The following is an 18,008-nucleotide window of genomic DNA, read 5'->3' as shown; positions in this document are numbered from 1 at the left end:
TTTTAGTTAAAAAAAATATTGTTACACATAAGGTGATGAAAATGTCACAAGAGGTTAACTTTTTGTGAACAATCAATCCAGTAGTTTCAAACATATCCAATGTCTGTTCCCTCCACCACTACACCAGGCACTGCCCAATAAAACTGGTGCACAATGTTTGCAAGGACTACCTCATTCAAAGCCATGGCAAAGCCTATTCCTGGACAACCCCTTCTTCTAGCTCCAAATCGGATCAATTCGAAATCATGTCCTTTGATATCCAATGAACTCTTCAAGAATCTCCCTGGTTGAAACTCTAGAGGTTGGTCCCAATATGAAGGGTCAGTTGAAATTGCCCAAGCATTAACTATGTCCTATCAGAATATACTACAATGCAGGGTGGAGAAACATGGCTTCATAGTTGCAAATAACAACCGAATTATTACAAATAAAAATAACACATAAAAATATAATAATGCACTGTATTATATGGAGATGCAATTGCCACGAGACTTTTCTAGTCATTTGATTACCTTAATTTCTGTACCAAAGTGGCAGAGATAATATAGAAAGAAAAATGTTATCAATACATTCTTTAATTTTCTAATGCTCTTTAGTCTTTACATACTTTTTGTATTAGATGAAATTCACCTGGATTTCAGAAAGTGGGTTACACTTCTTGAATGAATTTCACCTCTAACTAGTGAAATCCACATTAATTTAAATCAATAAGAAATGATAAAAAAATAGGTTTTAAAGAATACATTACTAAGATAGATCTTCTTACCATGACCAAAGTCTTGACGAATGCTCTATCAATCTGGAAATCTGTGGTGTTAGTCTCTTGAATCGAAAGCAAAATGTCCACAAAATCATTCTGGTCTTCACCATCATCAACATCACCATGCCCATCATGGCATTTCTTACCAACATGCTCCTCAACAGCTTCATCATAAAAGCATGCCATAGGATATGTCAAGGCTACAAACAACAGTATATTGAACCTCACACTTCTTTATGGACTTCATTTAGAAATAAGTTAACTTTAGGCAACATTTAAAGGCATAGTAAGGTTCCTTGTGTGGTAAAAAAGACTTACCTTATTGGCACAAGAACTGTGGTTTATGCAGAGGAAGTAGAATGAAGATTCTATCAGGGGACAGGGATTATTGCAGCCAACTTTATAGAAATGGCATCTTGGGCAACTGATTCCAGGCTACAAAGCCAACTGATTCAGTGCAACATCATCTACAATTTCACAAGACTCATGCCCCAAGACTGTGGGTCTATTGACAATGAAATTAGCACATTCCTTGCAAAGTGAATTGTCAGGAACTGACAATGAAATCCTTACCTAATCAAAGCCCGTTCCTCAGCTCACAAAGCTAGGTAGCTTAAAGCGCAAATTGGTTGGATGCACCACATGATAAATGAATTCAAACATTCTTCGCAAAGTGAAAAATTTAGTGACACTCAATACAATGATTTTGATTGTAAACAAAAACTGATTATGGTTATTGAATATATGCAAAGTTAACCATCATATCCTCGTTGCCATGCTCCTGGCAATGGCATTTATAAACAAGTACCAAATACAAACTCTCAGCTTGTAGTTCTATAAGATATTGCCAAAGCAATACAATGCACAATTTTCATCCTATCAATGATAGAGTCTGATAAAAAAAATGAAGTGGGAACTGGCAAAGCTTTAAAAAATTTGTTGAACTATGTGTTGAACACAATCAACACATGCAGAATGATAAAAAAATATCCTAGTAAAATAAGAGAAGAAAGCAAACTGATGGTAAATTAACCCAAAGCTCACATGCAAATCAAAATTGAAAGGGAAAATGCAAATAAAAATACCACAAGTAGACTAGTGAAGTTGAGTCATATGTACAGGATTGTATCTATAAGCAAATGGGAATGGGTATAAAAAGTTTATATAAATCAGAAAAAATGAACGGTTGAATATTTGTTGTTATGAATGAACTATTTATTCAATAATAATTGGAAACCATCGCATCTAGTTTTACACTTCCAGTAGGCCTCTAGCAATCATTTCTCGGAGGAATTTCTCTGCCTTATCATTTTCATCTTTTTCAAATAGGGCACAAATAATTGTTTTAAAAGTTATAGCATCGGGCATGCAACCTTTGCCTTCCATTTTTGACTTCAAATCCATCACATCACCAAACAGGCCCGCTTTACAAAGCCCATTGATCATAACATTATATGTCCGAACATTCAGATGATAGCCTTTAACCAAAAGATGCTGGAAAAACTGCTTTGCATTCTCAAGTCTTCCACCCTTGCACAGTGCATCAAGAAGTATTGTGTATGAGTATACATCTGGCTGAATTCCCTGCTCTTTCATTTTCTTGCATAATGCAATTGCCCTCTCCAGATGATGATTTTTGCACAGACCATCAATAAGTGAAGTATAAGTCACAATATTAGGAAACATATTTTTGTGTTTCATTTCTTCAAAGAGACTAATAGCTTCATCTACCATTTTTTTCTTACATAACCCATTAATCATGATAGTATAGCACTGAACATCAGGTGTCACTCCCCTTTGAGCCATAGAATGGAATACATACTTTGCGTGTTTTACTTCATTAACCAAGAAGTATCCATCTATTAGAGAATTATAAGTAACAACATTAGGCTTAATACATGCTTTCATCATCATAGCTAACACAATTTTAGCTTCTTTCATCTTACCTTCCTTGCCTAATGCATCAATCAATATGTTAAAGGTACAAACACTGGGGTTGATGTTTTTCAATTTCATTTCATTCAACAAGGAAAATGCTTCTTTCATCTTACCTTCCTTGCCTAATGCATCAATCAATATGTTAAAGGTATAAACATCCGGGTTGATGTTTTTCAATATCATTTCATTCATCAAGGAAGATGCTTCTTTCATCTTACCTTCCTTTCCTAATGCATCAATCAATATGTTAAAGGTATAAACATCCGGGTTGATGTTTTTCAATTTCATTTCATTCAACAAGGAAAATGCTTCTTTCAAATTACCCATGATGCAAAAGCCATAGATCAGAGTATTGTAGGTGAAAACATTCGGGGAAATTCCCTTAACAATCATCTCAGAGTACAAATCACAGGCATCTCCTACGCGTTTATTTTTGCATAAGCAATGAATTATTGTAGTGTACATTACCACATCAGGTTTAACCGAGTGTCCTTCCAGCTTCCTCAGTAACCGTGCGACAGCCTTTGTCTCTCCTGCTTTGCACAAACCATTGATCAATGTCCCATAACTGACTTGGTCCAACTGGAACCCTTGAGCTACGACCTTATCGTGAAAGTACAGTGCTCTTTTAATCTCCCCACAAAAACAGAGGCCTTTGATGAGTGTGTTGAGGGTAATTGCATCCGGATGATAACCCCTCTTGAGAATGTTGGCGAATACAGAAAAAGCAAAAGTGATGTGAGCCAGATGGCAAAAACAGTTTATGAGGATGTTCAGAGTACAAAGGTTAGGTGTAACCCCATTTGATTGGAATTGTTTAAAAAGGGAAATGACAGTGAGATAATGCTTGTTCTTGACAAGGGAACTCAGAATGTTGTCAAAATGGAAGGTGGGTGGGGGAGGGCGCATAAGAAGCATGCGATTGAATGAGGCAACAGCATGATGGTGATGATGGTGAGAGTGAGGTTGAGAATGAGATTGAGAATGGAGGGTTGCAGTTGCAATTGGGGGATAAGGCGGAAAAAGAGAGAGCCTGAATGTTCTTAAGAAAGAGAAAGATGGCATTGGAAATGGAAAAGGAAAGAGAGTATAGAAAATAGATGAAGTATGAAACTCTGGGTCGGCGGCGTCGATGTAATTCGCATTAGATAAAGGAACATATTGCCATTTACTATCTATCCTTTAGGCCTACTAAGTACGAACCATTAGGGATTTGGTTTCCTTTTAGGATTAGAAAATCATGGTAGACAACATAAAATTGATGCTAATAAAATATTTAAAATTGTTTGTTTAAATATATTTTTTATATTTATTTCCTTTTTTAGTGACTTATTATTGAATTTTATTTTATTTTGTGTTTTTTTTTAAATTTTAAAGTAAGTTTGTTTACTCGTCTTACTCCAATAAATTTTGAGAATGATCTTACTCGAGTAAACTTTAAGGATGAATATGTTTCTTTTGATTTCTTGGATGATAGTAGGTTTGAACTTTTACTTATCACAAGATTGTTTTTTCACATTTTTTTAATGGACCTTTTTTTTTATAATGAATATGTATCTTTTGACTTCTTAGATAATTATAATTTTAGACGTCGACTTGTGACAGTTATTTATTTACCTTTTTCTCAATGAATTTCTTGAGATTTGATTTATTTTTTAATTAGATAATGAAGATACACCTTTAACTTGTTGAACACTTGTGACTTTGGACTTTTAATTATAATTAATTCTTCAACTGATTCATGTTATGATATTTGTTGTGGTAAAATGAATTTTATTTTTTTTAATAAAAATATTGATTAGTGGATGAAACTTTTAATATTTTTTACAAGAAGTAAAAAAGAAAATAAATAATAAATATGATTGTATGTTTAATTTATTTGAGAAAATGATAATGTTAAATTATACTTTTTGGAATATAAAATTTCTTGTGACGGGATATGTTTGAAATTCTTCCTTCAAGTTGTGAGTTATAAGCATGATTTTTAAAAAATAAAAGTGTATTAGCAAATCATATATAATATTGAGATAAAAATTAATAATTAAATTGATAATAAGAAAAAAATACATATGTAACGAATTTACTATAAATACAATATTACTTAGTATTGACTTTTCAATTAATGCTTGAAAACTATTTTATTTTTTAAAATATTCTTATTTTCTTTGCTAAATCCGATTAACAAAATCCTTTATATTTTTGTTTAGCAAATATTTGAAGAATTTTTCAAATCTGTGTCTTAAAGTTGTTGGTTAAAGAATCATTCAATAAATAAATAAACAAATATTTTTTATGTTAAAATTCACTTATTTTTATTAACATTTATCTGTCAGCAAGGTTACTCTTTATTTATATATGCTTGTTTGGTTTAAATAGGGAGCGACCTTGTGGTTTCAGGGGGTTGTTCTCAGGGTCATGGTGTGCTGTCATGGCTGAGCAAAATAAAAGCATCAAAACTGATTTTGGATGAGCATATGATGTGGTTCCGGTTATATAGTCAAGGCTTTAAGAAGATGAATTATTTGCTTGTATACTATAACTGATAATTAGCTGAAGTTAAATTTAATAGATAGATTAAAAAGAATGGTAAGTGATCACGACAAAAGAAAAAAAAAAAAGATCAATGTAACAGTTAAATTAATAGTTATGTATATTATTTTAGAAAATAGAATAATTAAGATTTTATTTAAGTTTAATTATGGGTGTACAAGAGAGACATGTAGAATACGTACACAAATAATAACCTCTAAATTATTTATTTGATTATCAACAACTTAAATTTAAATATATCTATAACTAAAAAATTTATAACTTGTGACTAAATGTTCTATCTCATGTCAGTCATCCAACATCTAAGGTTATGCAAAATAAAAAATCGATCAATTCATTCAATTAAGCACTCTAAAAACAGAATCAACTAATGAGAGGAAAACAAACTTTGCATATAAAAATAAAGACCATTAGAAATCCATTAAAAACATCAAAAGGCTATGCCCAATCTTAAACAAGATGACTACTCAAACATGACCATGGAGAAGGTCAAAGAAAAGATAGGAACATGCCCTAGAGAGAGGAAGAATAATAGAAAAACCTGACTCTAATCCCCAACTTAATTAGGGTAATCATTACCTAATGGTTTCGTGTCCTTTCACAATCCCTAAAATGACTTTTTATTATACTGGGCTGCCAAAATTTTCAATGCCCAACTCCAAAGTAAAAGATGCAATTCATAGACAATGGGAGCTTGCATTAAGCCTCACGTTCACGACTATTTTCAGAGCTGAGACAAGGTATTCTTGGCTTGCTGTATTCATCAAATTGTAGACAAATTCGTCCTTGAAATTTAGGTGAGGTGATCTTTCAAAAAAGACAAAAAAGAAAGATTATTTAGGTAAATTTAAATAAAAAAGGAAAAGGGAGTGCTTTTAGTAAATGTGGAAAGTGTAAATAGAAAAATCCTTTTTTTTCTCCCTTAAGACAAACTCCAACACTGCCCAACACAGGTTGAACCGGACCCAACTTTCTACCTTCGGCCACAACTAGAGCACAATATACTTTAATTATCTTCTCTCAAAGATCACTTTGTGATTGTTCCATCTTCCATGGGATTGCTCAAAATTTGAAGCCCCACATACTCCTTTCTTGAATCAACACTCACACGCACTCATGGACCAATTTCTTAACAAACATAGGTGCATCAATTATCACACCAAGCTTAGGGAATTACATGTCTGAAACACTGATTACCAGTGGTTTTCAGAATAGTTCCTAGTTACTCTTATCTCGGTTCAACTCATAAAAAATTAAGGAACGATTTTTCATCCATTACAAATATTCTATATCACTCCTAGTAAATTCAATCAAAATTTGGAACAATAATTTCATGTCACAGAAGCCAACCTCAAAGGAACTATAAATTTTAACCATTCCCATATGACCCATTTTTTCAAGTAGTCGACTGTAGAGGACAAATTTTGTTAAAAAATTGAATCACATATTCTCAACCTTACTAATCTGATCATGACCCTCTAAGAAGAGTTTATAGATGTCTCTCTAAGGAAACACGCTAGGTATTCTTTGAATCAAAGTCTCTTCAGCTTCTACCAAAATCACTAATAAGTTGGTTAAAATTAAAGTAAGTCTCACAATACTATTGTCATATCAAAGGGATATACAAATGAAGTACAAGATTTTTCTCTCAAAGAATTTTCACTAAGGCATAAAGAAGGCTTAAGAAATCTTAGTAAGTTCAGCAATGTTCTTTGTTCTTCTTGTGCAGAGGTCTCTAATATATATTTAGGTACACATCAAGAGATAATCATTGTTTCATATGTCTTCCATTTGCTTCTATATCTTCCTTCATCTAAGACCTTCTAAGAGTCAGAGAACATGGTTGTTGGGATCATTAAATGTCTTTTGCAAAGAATATAGAATCAAAGATAAGATCAATATAAAATATTAAAAGCGTATAGTATTTGCATCATCTAATCATAAGATGATATGAAATTGTCTATCGTCTTTCGTCTTAAAATTCATATTGCTTTTACTTTTAAAAAAATTATTCTTTAATTTTGTTTGTTATTAATCAAAACAAATTGAGCGTGTTATTCGTCCTGTGGTTTAACAATTGATCACACAAAACGATGCAACATATGATAATAGTAATGCATACAATAAATTCAATCCCATGCATGGAGACTTCTGAACAACCGAGCAAACAACTTTAAGATAATAATATTCAACATGATCTTATCTTATGGTTCGGAAAGAAAAAATAATAAAGTTCTCTTTTACAATTCAATATTGTAACTATATTTTTATCCGTTTCTTAGTAACCAAACACCAAGAGTTCACTATCTTCTCGCATCGGCAACGAGACATTTTGCCTTTGCACTCGTAGTCGTAGGTAACCTGGATGTTACCATTGTGTTTGCACTCGAAGGGAACCTCGTAGTTGCGCTCAAAAGAGAACCTCATTGTCGTTGAGCTCATCCACTTCTTCGAGGTGCTAATCACGAGAAAATAACAATGCCCAAACTTTTCTTAAAAAAATTATACATGTGTGTTAAGAAGATTTAATCATACAATGATATAAAAATCCAAATAACAAAAAATATTTGGCTCTTCGTTCATGCACATTTGAATAAACTAATTTAAGGCTCACGAGCAACTATAGAACCAAACTTTTCTTAAAAGACGGTGTGTGTGAGGATCAAATGCAATTCTTTTATTATGAAAAGAGTCGTGTTATTTGTTAAGAGAACTAAACAAACAAATTGCACCAAAAGTGAAATAAACGGTTGTGATTTTTTAAAGTAAATTCTTATTAAAAAAATTGAAAACAACAAAGAAAAAATTTGTTATAAATAAAAGGTCGTATAATTTTGACAATTAAAAGACACTCGTTATAAATAGTATTTTTTTCTTATGAAAAATAATAATTATAAATAATGTGTAATTCTTTTATTATTGTTATTACTATGAAAAATAATAATTATAAATATAAATAGTTAGAATGGTAAAGAATAAAAGAAAAATATATGTGAATCTTTTATTTAGTTATGAAATCATTAACTAACTTTTAATTTTGATCATCAATTATTATAGTTTTAGTTTTATATTTATAGTTCTACTTTCTCATAATAAGAATAATTCTTTCTTAATACTTTCTTATATATAGTTATTAAAATTTATGTGATTGGTTTTGCAATTTTTCTTGTAAATTTTTATGTATTTTTTTTATGAATTGTGGGACTTTTTTTTGCCAATTCTTCTAAAAAATTAAACAAATTTGTTATAATTTTATCAAAAATACGATTATTTTCTTGGATTCAATGAAAAATTCATAGAAAAGTCTCTTTTAACGTATTCTTACAAATTTAGTTTTGTGCAAAAAACTTGACGTTTTGGGTATATTTTTCATAAAGATTATATATATATAATTTATTTTTTTATTAAATAATAAACAAGAGTATAAAAATGGTATAAAAACTATTTTGGCCCCTCCATTATTTTTTTTGACTCCGCCACTGATTGCCGACAGAGTTTATCAGTACTACTCCTGGGGATAACGATTGCGATTACTCTGGGGTCTGTGGATTGAAATGTATATGTTTCATTTTCATTTTTTTGTGCTGTTTTGTGTGAGATATAACAATTAAACTAGGCAAAAGAGGAGTCCAAAATCCAAATTGTCTCCAACTGTTATTGCAATTGAGGTCATAAACAATTTCTACCTCATGCCCTTTTAACTCCATTTCATTGGCTCTGGGCCAAACCAAAAATTCCTTGGAGCTAAAGTTAATCTAGCATTTGTATCATTGGTCACAACAAAATGGCTGGAAAGATTTTGAGAATAATACTCCAGATCTTTTACGTGAGAAGAAAAAATAGTTAAATATCTCTAATAAGAAAACCGACAAAGTTTGGCATAATCGATAGATATCAGAAAGATTTTGAAAACGCTACACTTCTTAATTAGTTACACATGAACCAATAGATCTAGTTCAGTTGATTGAACAATTTGCATGAATTATTATAAATGTTTTGAGCAATGTGCATGAGTTGTAGTAAACTTCTAGTAGTAAGTTCAATTCTTTTAGTTAAAAAAAATATTGTTACACATAAGGTGATGAAAATGCAACAAGAGGTTAACTTTTTGTGAATAATCAATCCAGTAGTTTCAAACATATTCAGTGTCTGTTCCCTCCACCACTCCACCAGGCACTGCCCAATAAAACTGGTGCACAATGTTTGCAAGGACTACCTCATTCAAAGCCATGGCAAAGCCTATTCCTGGACAACCCCTTCTTCTAGCTCCAAATCGGATCAATTCGAAATCATGTCCTTTGATATCCAATGAACTCTTCAAGAATCTCCCTGGTTGAAACTCTAGAGGTTGGTCCCAATATGAAGGGTCAGTTGAAATTGCCCAAGCATTAACTATGTCCTATCAGAATATACTACAATGCAGGGTGGAAAAACATGGCTTCATAGTTGCAAATAACAACTGAATTATTACAAATAAAAATAACACATAAAAATATAATAATGCACTGTATTATATGGAGATGCAATTGCCACGAGACTTTTCTAGTCATTTGATTACCTTAATTTCTGTACCAAAGTGGCAGAGATAATATAGAAAGAAAAATGTTATCAACACATTCTTTAATTTTCCAATGCTCTTTAGTCTTTACATACTTTTTGTATTAGATGAAATTCACCTGGATTTCACTAACTAAGTGGGTTACACTTCTTGAATGAATTTCACCTCTAATTAGTGAAATCCACATTAATTTAAATCAATAAGAAATGTTAAAAAATAGGTTTTAAAGAATACATTACTAAGATAGATCTTCTTACCATGACCAAAGTCTTGACGAATGTTCTATCAATCTGGAAATCTGTGGTGTTAGTCTCTTGAATCGAAAGCAAAATGTCCACAAAATCATTCTGGTCTTCACCATCATCAACATCAACATGCCCATCATGGCATTTCTTACCAACATGCTCCTCAACAGCATCATAAAAACATGCCATAGGATATGCCAAGGCTACAAACAACAGTATATTGAACCTCAAACTTCTTTATGGACATCATTTAGAAATAAGTTAACTTTAGGCAACATTTAAAGGCATAGTAAGGTTCCGTGTGTGGTAAAAAAAAAAATTACCTTATTGGCACAAGAACTGTGGTTTATGCAGAGGAAGTAGAATGAAGATTCTATCAGGGGACAGGGATTATTGCAGCCAACTTTATAGAAATGGCATCTTGGGCAACTGATTCCAGGCTACAAAGCCAACTGATTCAGTGCAATATCATCTACAATATTACCAGACTCATGCCCCAAGACTGTGGGTCTATTGACAATGAAATTAGCACATTCCTTGCAAAGTGAATTGTCAGGAACTGACAATGAAATCCCGACCTAATCAAAGCCCCTTCCTCAGCTCACAAAGCTAGGTAGCTTAAAGCGCAAATTGGTTGGATGCACCACATGATAAATGAATTCAAACATTCCTCACAAAGTGAAAAATTTACTGACACTCAACACAATGATTTTGATTGTAAACAACAACTGATTATGGTTATTGAATATATGCAAAGTTAACCATCAAATCCTCAATGCTATGCTCCTAGAAATGGCATTTATAAACAAGTACCAAATACAAACACTCAGCTTGTAGTTTTATAAGATATTGCCAAAGCAATACAATGCACAGTTTTCATCATATCAATGATAGAGTCTGACAAAAAAAATGAAGTGGGCACTGGCAAAGCTTTAAAAAAATTTGTTGAACTATGTGTTGAACACATGCAGAATGATAAAAAAATATCCTAGTAAAATAAGAGAAGAAAGTAAACTGATGGTAAATTAACCCAAAGCTCACATGCAAATCAAAATTGAAAGGGAAAATGCAAACAAAAATACCACAAGTAGACTAGTGAAGTTGAGTCATATGTACAGGATTGTATCTATAAGCAAATGGGAATGGGTATAAAAAGTATATATAAATCAGAAAAAATGAACGGTTGAATATTTGTTGTTATGAATGAACTATTTATTCAATAATAATTGGAAACCATCGCATCTAGTTTTACACTTTCAGTAGGCCTCTAGCAATCATTTCTCGGAGGAATTTCTCTGCCTTATCATTTTCATCTTTTTCAAGTAGGGCACAAATAATTGTTTTAAAAGTTATAGCATTGGGCATGCAACCTTTGCCTTCCATTTTTGACTTCAAATCCATCACATCACCAAACAGGCCCGCTTTACAAAGCCCATTGATCATAACATTATATGTCCGAACATTCAGATGATAGCCTTTAACCAAAAGATGCTGGAAAAACTGCTTTGCATTCTCAAGTCTTCCACCCTTGCACAGTGCATCAAGAAGTATTGTGTATGAGTATACATTTGGCTGAATTCCCTGCTCTTTCATTTTCTTGCATAATGCAATTGCCCTCTCTAGATGATGATTTTTGCACAGACCATCAATAAGAGAAGTATAAGTCACAATATTAGGAAACATATTTTTGTGTTTCATTTCTTCAAAGAGACTCATAGCTTCATCTACCATTTTTTTCTTACATAACCCATCAATCATGATAGTATAACACTGAACATCAGGTGTCACTCCCCTTTGAGCCATAGAATGGAATACATACTTTGCGTGTTTTACTTCATTAACCAAGAAGTATCCATCTATTAGAGAATTATAAGTAACAACATTAGGCTTAATACATGCTTTCATCATCATAGCTAACACAATTTTAGCTTCTTTCATCTTACCTTCCTTGCCTAATGCATCAATCAATATGTTAAAGGTACAAACACTGGGGTTGATGTTTTTCAATTTCATTTCATTCAACAAGGAAAATGCTTCTTTCATCTTACCTTCCTTGCCTAATGCATCAATCAATATGCTAAAGGTATAAACATCTGGGTTGATGTTTTTCAATTTCATTTCATTCGTCAAGGAAAATGCTTCTTTCATCTTACCTTCCTTTGCTAATGCATCAATCAATATGTTAAAGGTATAAACATCCGGGTTGATGTTTTTCAATTTCATTTCATTCAACAAGGAAAATGCTTCTTTCAAATTACCCATGATGCAAAAGCCATGGATCAGAGTAGTGTAGGTGAAAACATTCGGGGAAATTCCCTTAACAATCATCTCAGAGTACAAATCACAGGCATCTCCTAGGAGTTTATTTTTGCATAAGCAATGAATTATTGTAGTGTACATTACCAAATCAGGTTTAACCGAGTGTCCTTCCAGCTTCCTCAGTAACCGTGCGACAGCCTTTGTCTCTCCTGCTTTGCACAAACCATTGATCAATGTCCCATAACTGACTTGGTCCAACTGGAACCCTTGAGCTACGACCTTATCGTGAAAGTGCAGTGCTCTTTTAATCTCCCCACAAAAACAGAGGCCTTTGATGAGTGTGTTGAGGGTAATTGCATTTGGATGATAACCCCTCTTGAGAATGTTGGCGAATACAGAAAAAGCAAAAGTGATGTGAGTCAGATGGCAGAAACAATTGATGAGGATACTCAGAGTACAAAGGTCAGGTGTAATCCCATTTGGCTCGAATTGTTTAAAAAGGGAGATGACAGTGGGATAACGCTTGTTCTTGACAAGGGAACTCAGAATGTTGTTAAAAAGGAAGGTGGGTGGGGGAGGGCGCATAAGAAGCATGCGATTGAATGAGGCAACAGCATCATGGTGATGATGGTGAGAGTGAGGTTGAGAATGAGATTGAGAATGGAGGGTTGCAGTTGGAATTGCAATTGGGGTATAAGGCGGAAAAAGAGAGAGCCTGAGTGTTCTTAAGAATGAGAAAGATGGCATTGGAAATGGAAAAGGAAAGAGAGTATAGAAAATAGATGAAGGATGAAACTCTGGGTCGGCGGCGTCGATGTAATTCGCATTAGATAAAGGAACATATTGCCATTTACTATCTATCCTTTAGGCCTACCAAGTACAAACCATTAGGGTTTTGGTTTGATTTTAGGATTAAAAAATCATGCTAGACAACATAAAATTGATGCGAATAAAATACTTAAAATTGTTTATTTTTCTTGTATTTTTTTTTTTTTTGGTTAACAACTTATTGGTGAATTTTATTTTCTTTGTACTCTTTTTCAAACTTTGAAGTAAGTTTGTTCTGTTGTCTTACTCAAACTTTGAGGATGAAGATGTATTTTTGACTTCTTTTATGCTAATAGGTTTGAGCTTTTACAAGATTGTTTTTTCACATTTTTTTAATGGATCTTCCTCGTTTTTTCTTTAGGGTGAATATGCATCTTTTGACTTCTTAGATAATTAAAGCTTTAAAAGTTGATTTAGTGACAATTTATTTATTTGCCTTTTTCTTAATGCCTTCCTGAGATTTGATTAACTTCTTCATTAGATAATGAAGATACACCTTTAACTTGTTAGACGCTAGTAGCTTTGGACTTTTAATTATAATTAGTTTTTCAATTGACTCATGTGATGATATTTGTTGTGGTGAAATGAATTTCATTTTTTATTAAAAATATTAATTAGTGGATGAAATTTTTAATATTTTATACAAGAAGTAAAAAAAAAATAATAAATATGATTGTCTGTTTAATTTATTTGAGAAGAAAATCATGTTAAATTATATTTTTTGAAATATAAAATTTCTTGTGATCCTATATGTTTGAAATCTTTTTTTCAAGTTGTGAGTTGTAAGCATGATTTTAAAAAAAATAAAAATGTGTTTACAAATGATATATAATATTGAGATAATGTCAGTCTTATTTGTATTTTTGAGTATTAAAGAATATATTTTAATTATTGATTAAAAATTAATAATAAAAAAATACATATGTAACGAATTTACTATTAATACAATATTACTTAGTATTGACTTTTCAATTGATGTTTGAAAACTATTTTATTTTTTAAAACATTCTTATTTTCTTAGCTAAATCCGATTAACAAAATCCTTTATATTTTTGTTTAGAAAAATTTGAAGAATTTTAGTAATCAATGTTTTTAAGTGGTTGGTTAAAGAATCATTCAATAAATAAATAAACAAACATTTATTGAATTAAATTCACTTATTTTTATTAACATTTATCTGTCACCAAGGTTACTCTTTATTTATATATGCTTGTTTGGTTTAGATAGGGAGCGACCTTGTGGTTTCAGGGGGTTGTTCTCAGGGTCATGGTGTGCTGTCATGGCTAACCTTGTCCTCTATTATTGGTACATCCAATACCTTCTCTATTATCAATATATATTTTATTTTTTGCTGAGCAAAATAAAACCATCAAAACTGATTTTGGGTAAAGGACATGACGTGGTCCCAGTTATATAGTTAAGATTTTAAGAAGATGAATTATTTGTTTGTATATGATAATTGATAATTAGCTAAAGTTAAATTTAATAGATAAATTGAAAATAATAATAAGTGATCACGAAAAAAAAAGAGATCAATCTGACGATTAAATTACTGGTTATGTATATTATTTTAAAAAAAATGAAATAATTAAGATTTTATTCAAGTTTAATTATGAGTATACAAGAGAGATATGTAGGATACGTACAAAAATAACAACCTCTAAATTATTTGTTAAATTATCAATAATTTAAATTTAAATATATCTATAACTAAAAAATTTATAACTTGTGACTAATTGTTCTATCTCATGTCAGTAATCCAACATCTAAGATTATACAAAATAGAAAATCGACCAATTCATTTAATTAAGCACAATAAGAAAAGAATCAATTAATGAGAGGAAAACAAACTTTGCATATAAAAATAAAGACCATTAGAAATTCATTAAAAACATCAAAAGACTATGCCCAATCTTAAACAAGATGACTACTCAAACATGGCCATGGAAAAGGTCAAAGAAAAGATAGGAACATGCAAACCCAGAGAATCCCCTAGAGAGAGGAAGAATAATAGAAAAACCTGACTCTAATCTCCAGCTTAATTAGGGCCATCACTACCTAACGGCTTCGTGTCCTTTCACAATCCCTAAAATGACTTGTTATTATACTGGGCTACCAAAATTTTCAATGCCCAACTCCAAAGTAAAAGATGCAATTCATAGACAATGGGAGCTTGCACTAAGCCTCACGTTCATGACTATTTTCACAGCTGAGACAAGGTATTCTTGGCTTGGTGTATTCATCAAATTGTAGACAAATTCGTCCTTGAAATTTAGGTGAGGTGGTCTATCAAAAAAGACAAAGAAAAAAAAGATTATTTAGGTAAATTTAAATTAAAAAAAAGGAAAATGGAGTGTTTTTAGTAAAATATGAAATGTGTAAATAAAAATATCCATTTTTTCTTAGTAGTAAGTAATCTTGATGTTACTATTGTGGTCATGCCTGAAAAGAGGACGAGTTGAAAGAATCTCACATGGTAGAGGAGTCATGAGGGGCATGGGGAAAGTCTCACATGACCAGAGATGTTATGAGAAAATTGAGATATAATGAAGTCCCACATCAAATAAAAATAGTGTTAAGATAAATAATTTTTTTATGAGAAAATAACAATGCTCAAAGATAATGATTTTTTTTTAAAGTTTGATGTGTTTTTTTATTGGTAAATATTATTGGTAGTAGTTAGTATATTAGTCGGTAATTGTTATAACCTCTCTTTAGCATTTGATTTTTGCCTATAAAAAAATATTATATTAGTGTAAGATTCAAACTCATTATCTCTTTATCTTTCCAACTTTTATGTCTTTCTTCTAATCACCAAATCATCTTATCACTCCATGTTTGGTGTAGTGTTTATTAATGGTGTGAATATAACAAATTTTGTACTCTTTGCAAAGTATTTTTTTTTGTTTTGTTTTAATTTACAATTTTTTTTAAAATAGTCTCTTAGGATGATCAAACAGGTTGGCTCATTGCTTCAATCCAAACTCATTTTTTGGTGCATGAAACTAAGATGAGTCAAGTAAGGTGAAAGGAATGCTTCCGACTCAACTTGCTTATAAAAGGGTGGGTTAAAACACAATAGACTAAATTCGTTTTGCACTTCTGCCAACCATATGGTCTTTATCACCATTATATAACATGCATTTAAACATATCTAAATTTATTTTATTTTTATAGTATTAAAGCTTTCGATCTCATGGATTCTATCTAAATCTTCCATCACTAGGCGTGCTCAAATGGGTATTTATACATACTTACCATAGCCATCATGCAAAATGTTTAAATGTATGACATGCTATCATTAAGATGATATTGACCATTAAAAAATCATGAAGATCAGGACCAATGAATTATTTTCAAAGTGTGAAATAAAAATTTATCATATTTATGATGACGAAATATAGTTTAGTTAGCCTTTATTTCTAGTCCTAAATTTTATAAAATTGTGTTTTTTTAGTATCTAGCAACAGATTAATAACACATTATTTTATCAAATAGAAACTAAAAAAAACTTCAAATGATTCACATACAAATTCTCTTTAATGATGATACATGAACACGGTTTTATTTTAAATTTCCCATCACACTTACATTTCTCTTTAGTTCTCTCTTTTTGTCATATTTTATCATCTATTATATTTACAATTTGATCTCTTTTATCTTTTTCTCTTTACCAATCATTTTTGTAGCTAGCTTGTTAAGGTTTAACTAATTTGAGAGTCCAAGTTCATGTTTCACATCGGTTGCCTAAAGATTTGGTGTTTTATTTGTATCATTTGGTAGTATAAATGCAAAATCTGATCTTAGAGATACAATTTGTATTTCTCTCTCGAGTCAAAAAATTTATTTTAAGTTGGTCTTCGTAATAAATTCACCTAATCCAAATTTTCGATTTACTTATAAGTTCATACCAACAAATTGTTTAAATTAATCTTAGGAGGACCACAGCAATATAAGGTAATTCATTTTCATTGCCGAGCTGAATTTTCGATTTACACATTAAGCATCCATCACCAGAAGGAATCTAGCATTTTCTAGAAGTTGTTGAAATAATGTGATGTAGTAAAAACACAATTGATTTGGTGCAATAAAATAATAGTTGACATTCATTTTGCAAATTGTACACATTTACAGGGATATAACAATGGAGTACTCAAGGCAAGTTCAAGTATTGGGGGGACTTTTGTTTGCATTACTATCAGAAGCACTTGGACTCAATTAAGTCTGACCATCTTGAAGGCAATGATTGTGCAAAAGGCCATTCAATTCTTACGCACTATTATCCAGCATGTCCTGAATCTCATGTTACTTTAGGCACAAACAGACACTCAGATCCTGGGTTCCTCACAGTTCTGCTACAAGATCACATTGGTGGGCTACAAATTTTGAGCCAAAATGAATGGATTGATGTTCCCCCTATTCCTGGAGCTCTAGTAGTAAACATTGGAGATACACTACAAGTAAGTCCATTATTTTTCCCCTTTTACTACTAATAAGGAAGGAAAAATTTTAGTTCACACTTCCCAGTGATGTGGTTATAGAACTATTCACATATTTACAAAATGTGGTTCTAGTATGACCCAATTTAGGAAGAACAAAATGTAGCACTATATACATGGTGATCAAATCCATTGCACCCAGTAAAAAAATTAATGAATAATATTTTATTTATACTTATGTTATTTGAATATTAAAATATTAACACTAACGTTCCCAAAAATTAACATTAACACTAAAAATCATATTATATACAATTGATTTTATTTATTATTTATTCATATATATTTCAAAAAAAATTAAATAAAATTATTATTATCTTTTAATATTCGCGAAACTTTTTTTTTTATTTTTGAAAAGTTTTTGATCTTTA

At 31.4% G+C, this 18,008-nt stretch overlaps 2 protein-coding genes across 8 annotated transcripts; both read right to left on the bottom strand.

Moving 5' to 3' along the window:
* Window positions 1-3,871, bottom strand: LOC112999808 (pentatricopeptide repeat-containing protein At1g12300, mitochondrial). Of its 6 annotated transcripts, none has more exons than XM_041010607.1 (4): window positions 1,334-3,871; window positions 1,079-1,195; window positions 767-960; window positions 1-295 (listed from the first exon to the last, which is right to left on the bottom strand). In XM_041010607.1, exon 1 carries the CDS (start codon window positions 3,761-3,763, stop codon window positions 2,012-2,014), a length of 1,752 nt encoding a protein of 583 aa, XP_040866541.1. In that variant the 5' UTR covers window positions 3,764-3,871; the 3' UTR covers window positions 1-295; window positions 767-960; window positions 1,079-1,195; window positions 1,334-2,011. The 6 variants fall into 6 exon arrangements, with proteins under 6 accessions (XP_040866541.1, XP_040866539.1, XP_025981984.1 ...); XM_041010605.1 differs by having other exon boundaries at window positions 767-924; XM_026126199.2 differs by having other exon boundaries at window positions 1,079-3,871.
* Window positions 3,872-9,279: 5,408 nt separating this feature from the next.
* Window positions 9,280-13,516, bottom strand: LOC112997677 (pentatricopeptide repeat-containing protein At1g12300, mitochondrial). Of its 2 annotated transcripts, none has more exons than XM_026126193.2 (3): window positions 10,375-13,516; window positions 10,064-10,254; window positions 9,280-9,660 (listed from the first exon to the last, which is right to left on the bottom strand). In XM_026126193.2, exon 1 carries the CDS (start codon window positions 13,055-13,057, stop codon window positions 11,300-11,302), a length of 1,758 nt encoding a protein of 585 aa, XP_025981978.1. In that variant the 5' UTR covers window positions 13,058-13,516; the 3' UTR covers window positions 9,280-9,660; window positions 10,064-10,254; window positions 10,375-11,299. The 2 variants fall into 2 exon arrangements, with proteins under 2 accessions (XP_025981978.1, XP_025981977.1); XM_026126192.2 differs by having other exon boundaries at window positions 9,280-9,589.
* Window positions 13,517-18,008: the final 4,492 nt, after the last annotated feature.

Source organism: Glycine max, chromosome 16, assembly GCF_000004515.6.
Source record: "Glycine max cultivar Williams 82 chromosome 16, Glycine_max_v4.0, whole genome shotgun sequence".
NCBI lineage: Eukaryota > Viridiplantae > Streptophyta > Magnoliopsida > Fabales > Fabaceae > Glycine > Glycine max.
Note: the sequence above shows the minus strand (reverse complement) of the source record. Positions and strands in the feature narration are given on the sequence as shown.

Excerpts from the sequence above, each read along its gene's own strand:
- LOC112999808 (XM_026126199.2), bottom strand. The coding sequence starts at position 3,763 with ATGCCATCTTTCTCTTTCTTAAGAACATTCAGGCTCTCTCTTTTTCCG.
- LOC112997677 (XM_026126193.2), bottom strand. The coding sequence starts at position 13,057 with ATGCCATCTTTCTCATTCTTAAGAACACTCAGGCTCTCTCTTTTTCCG.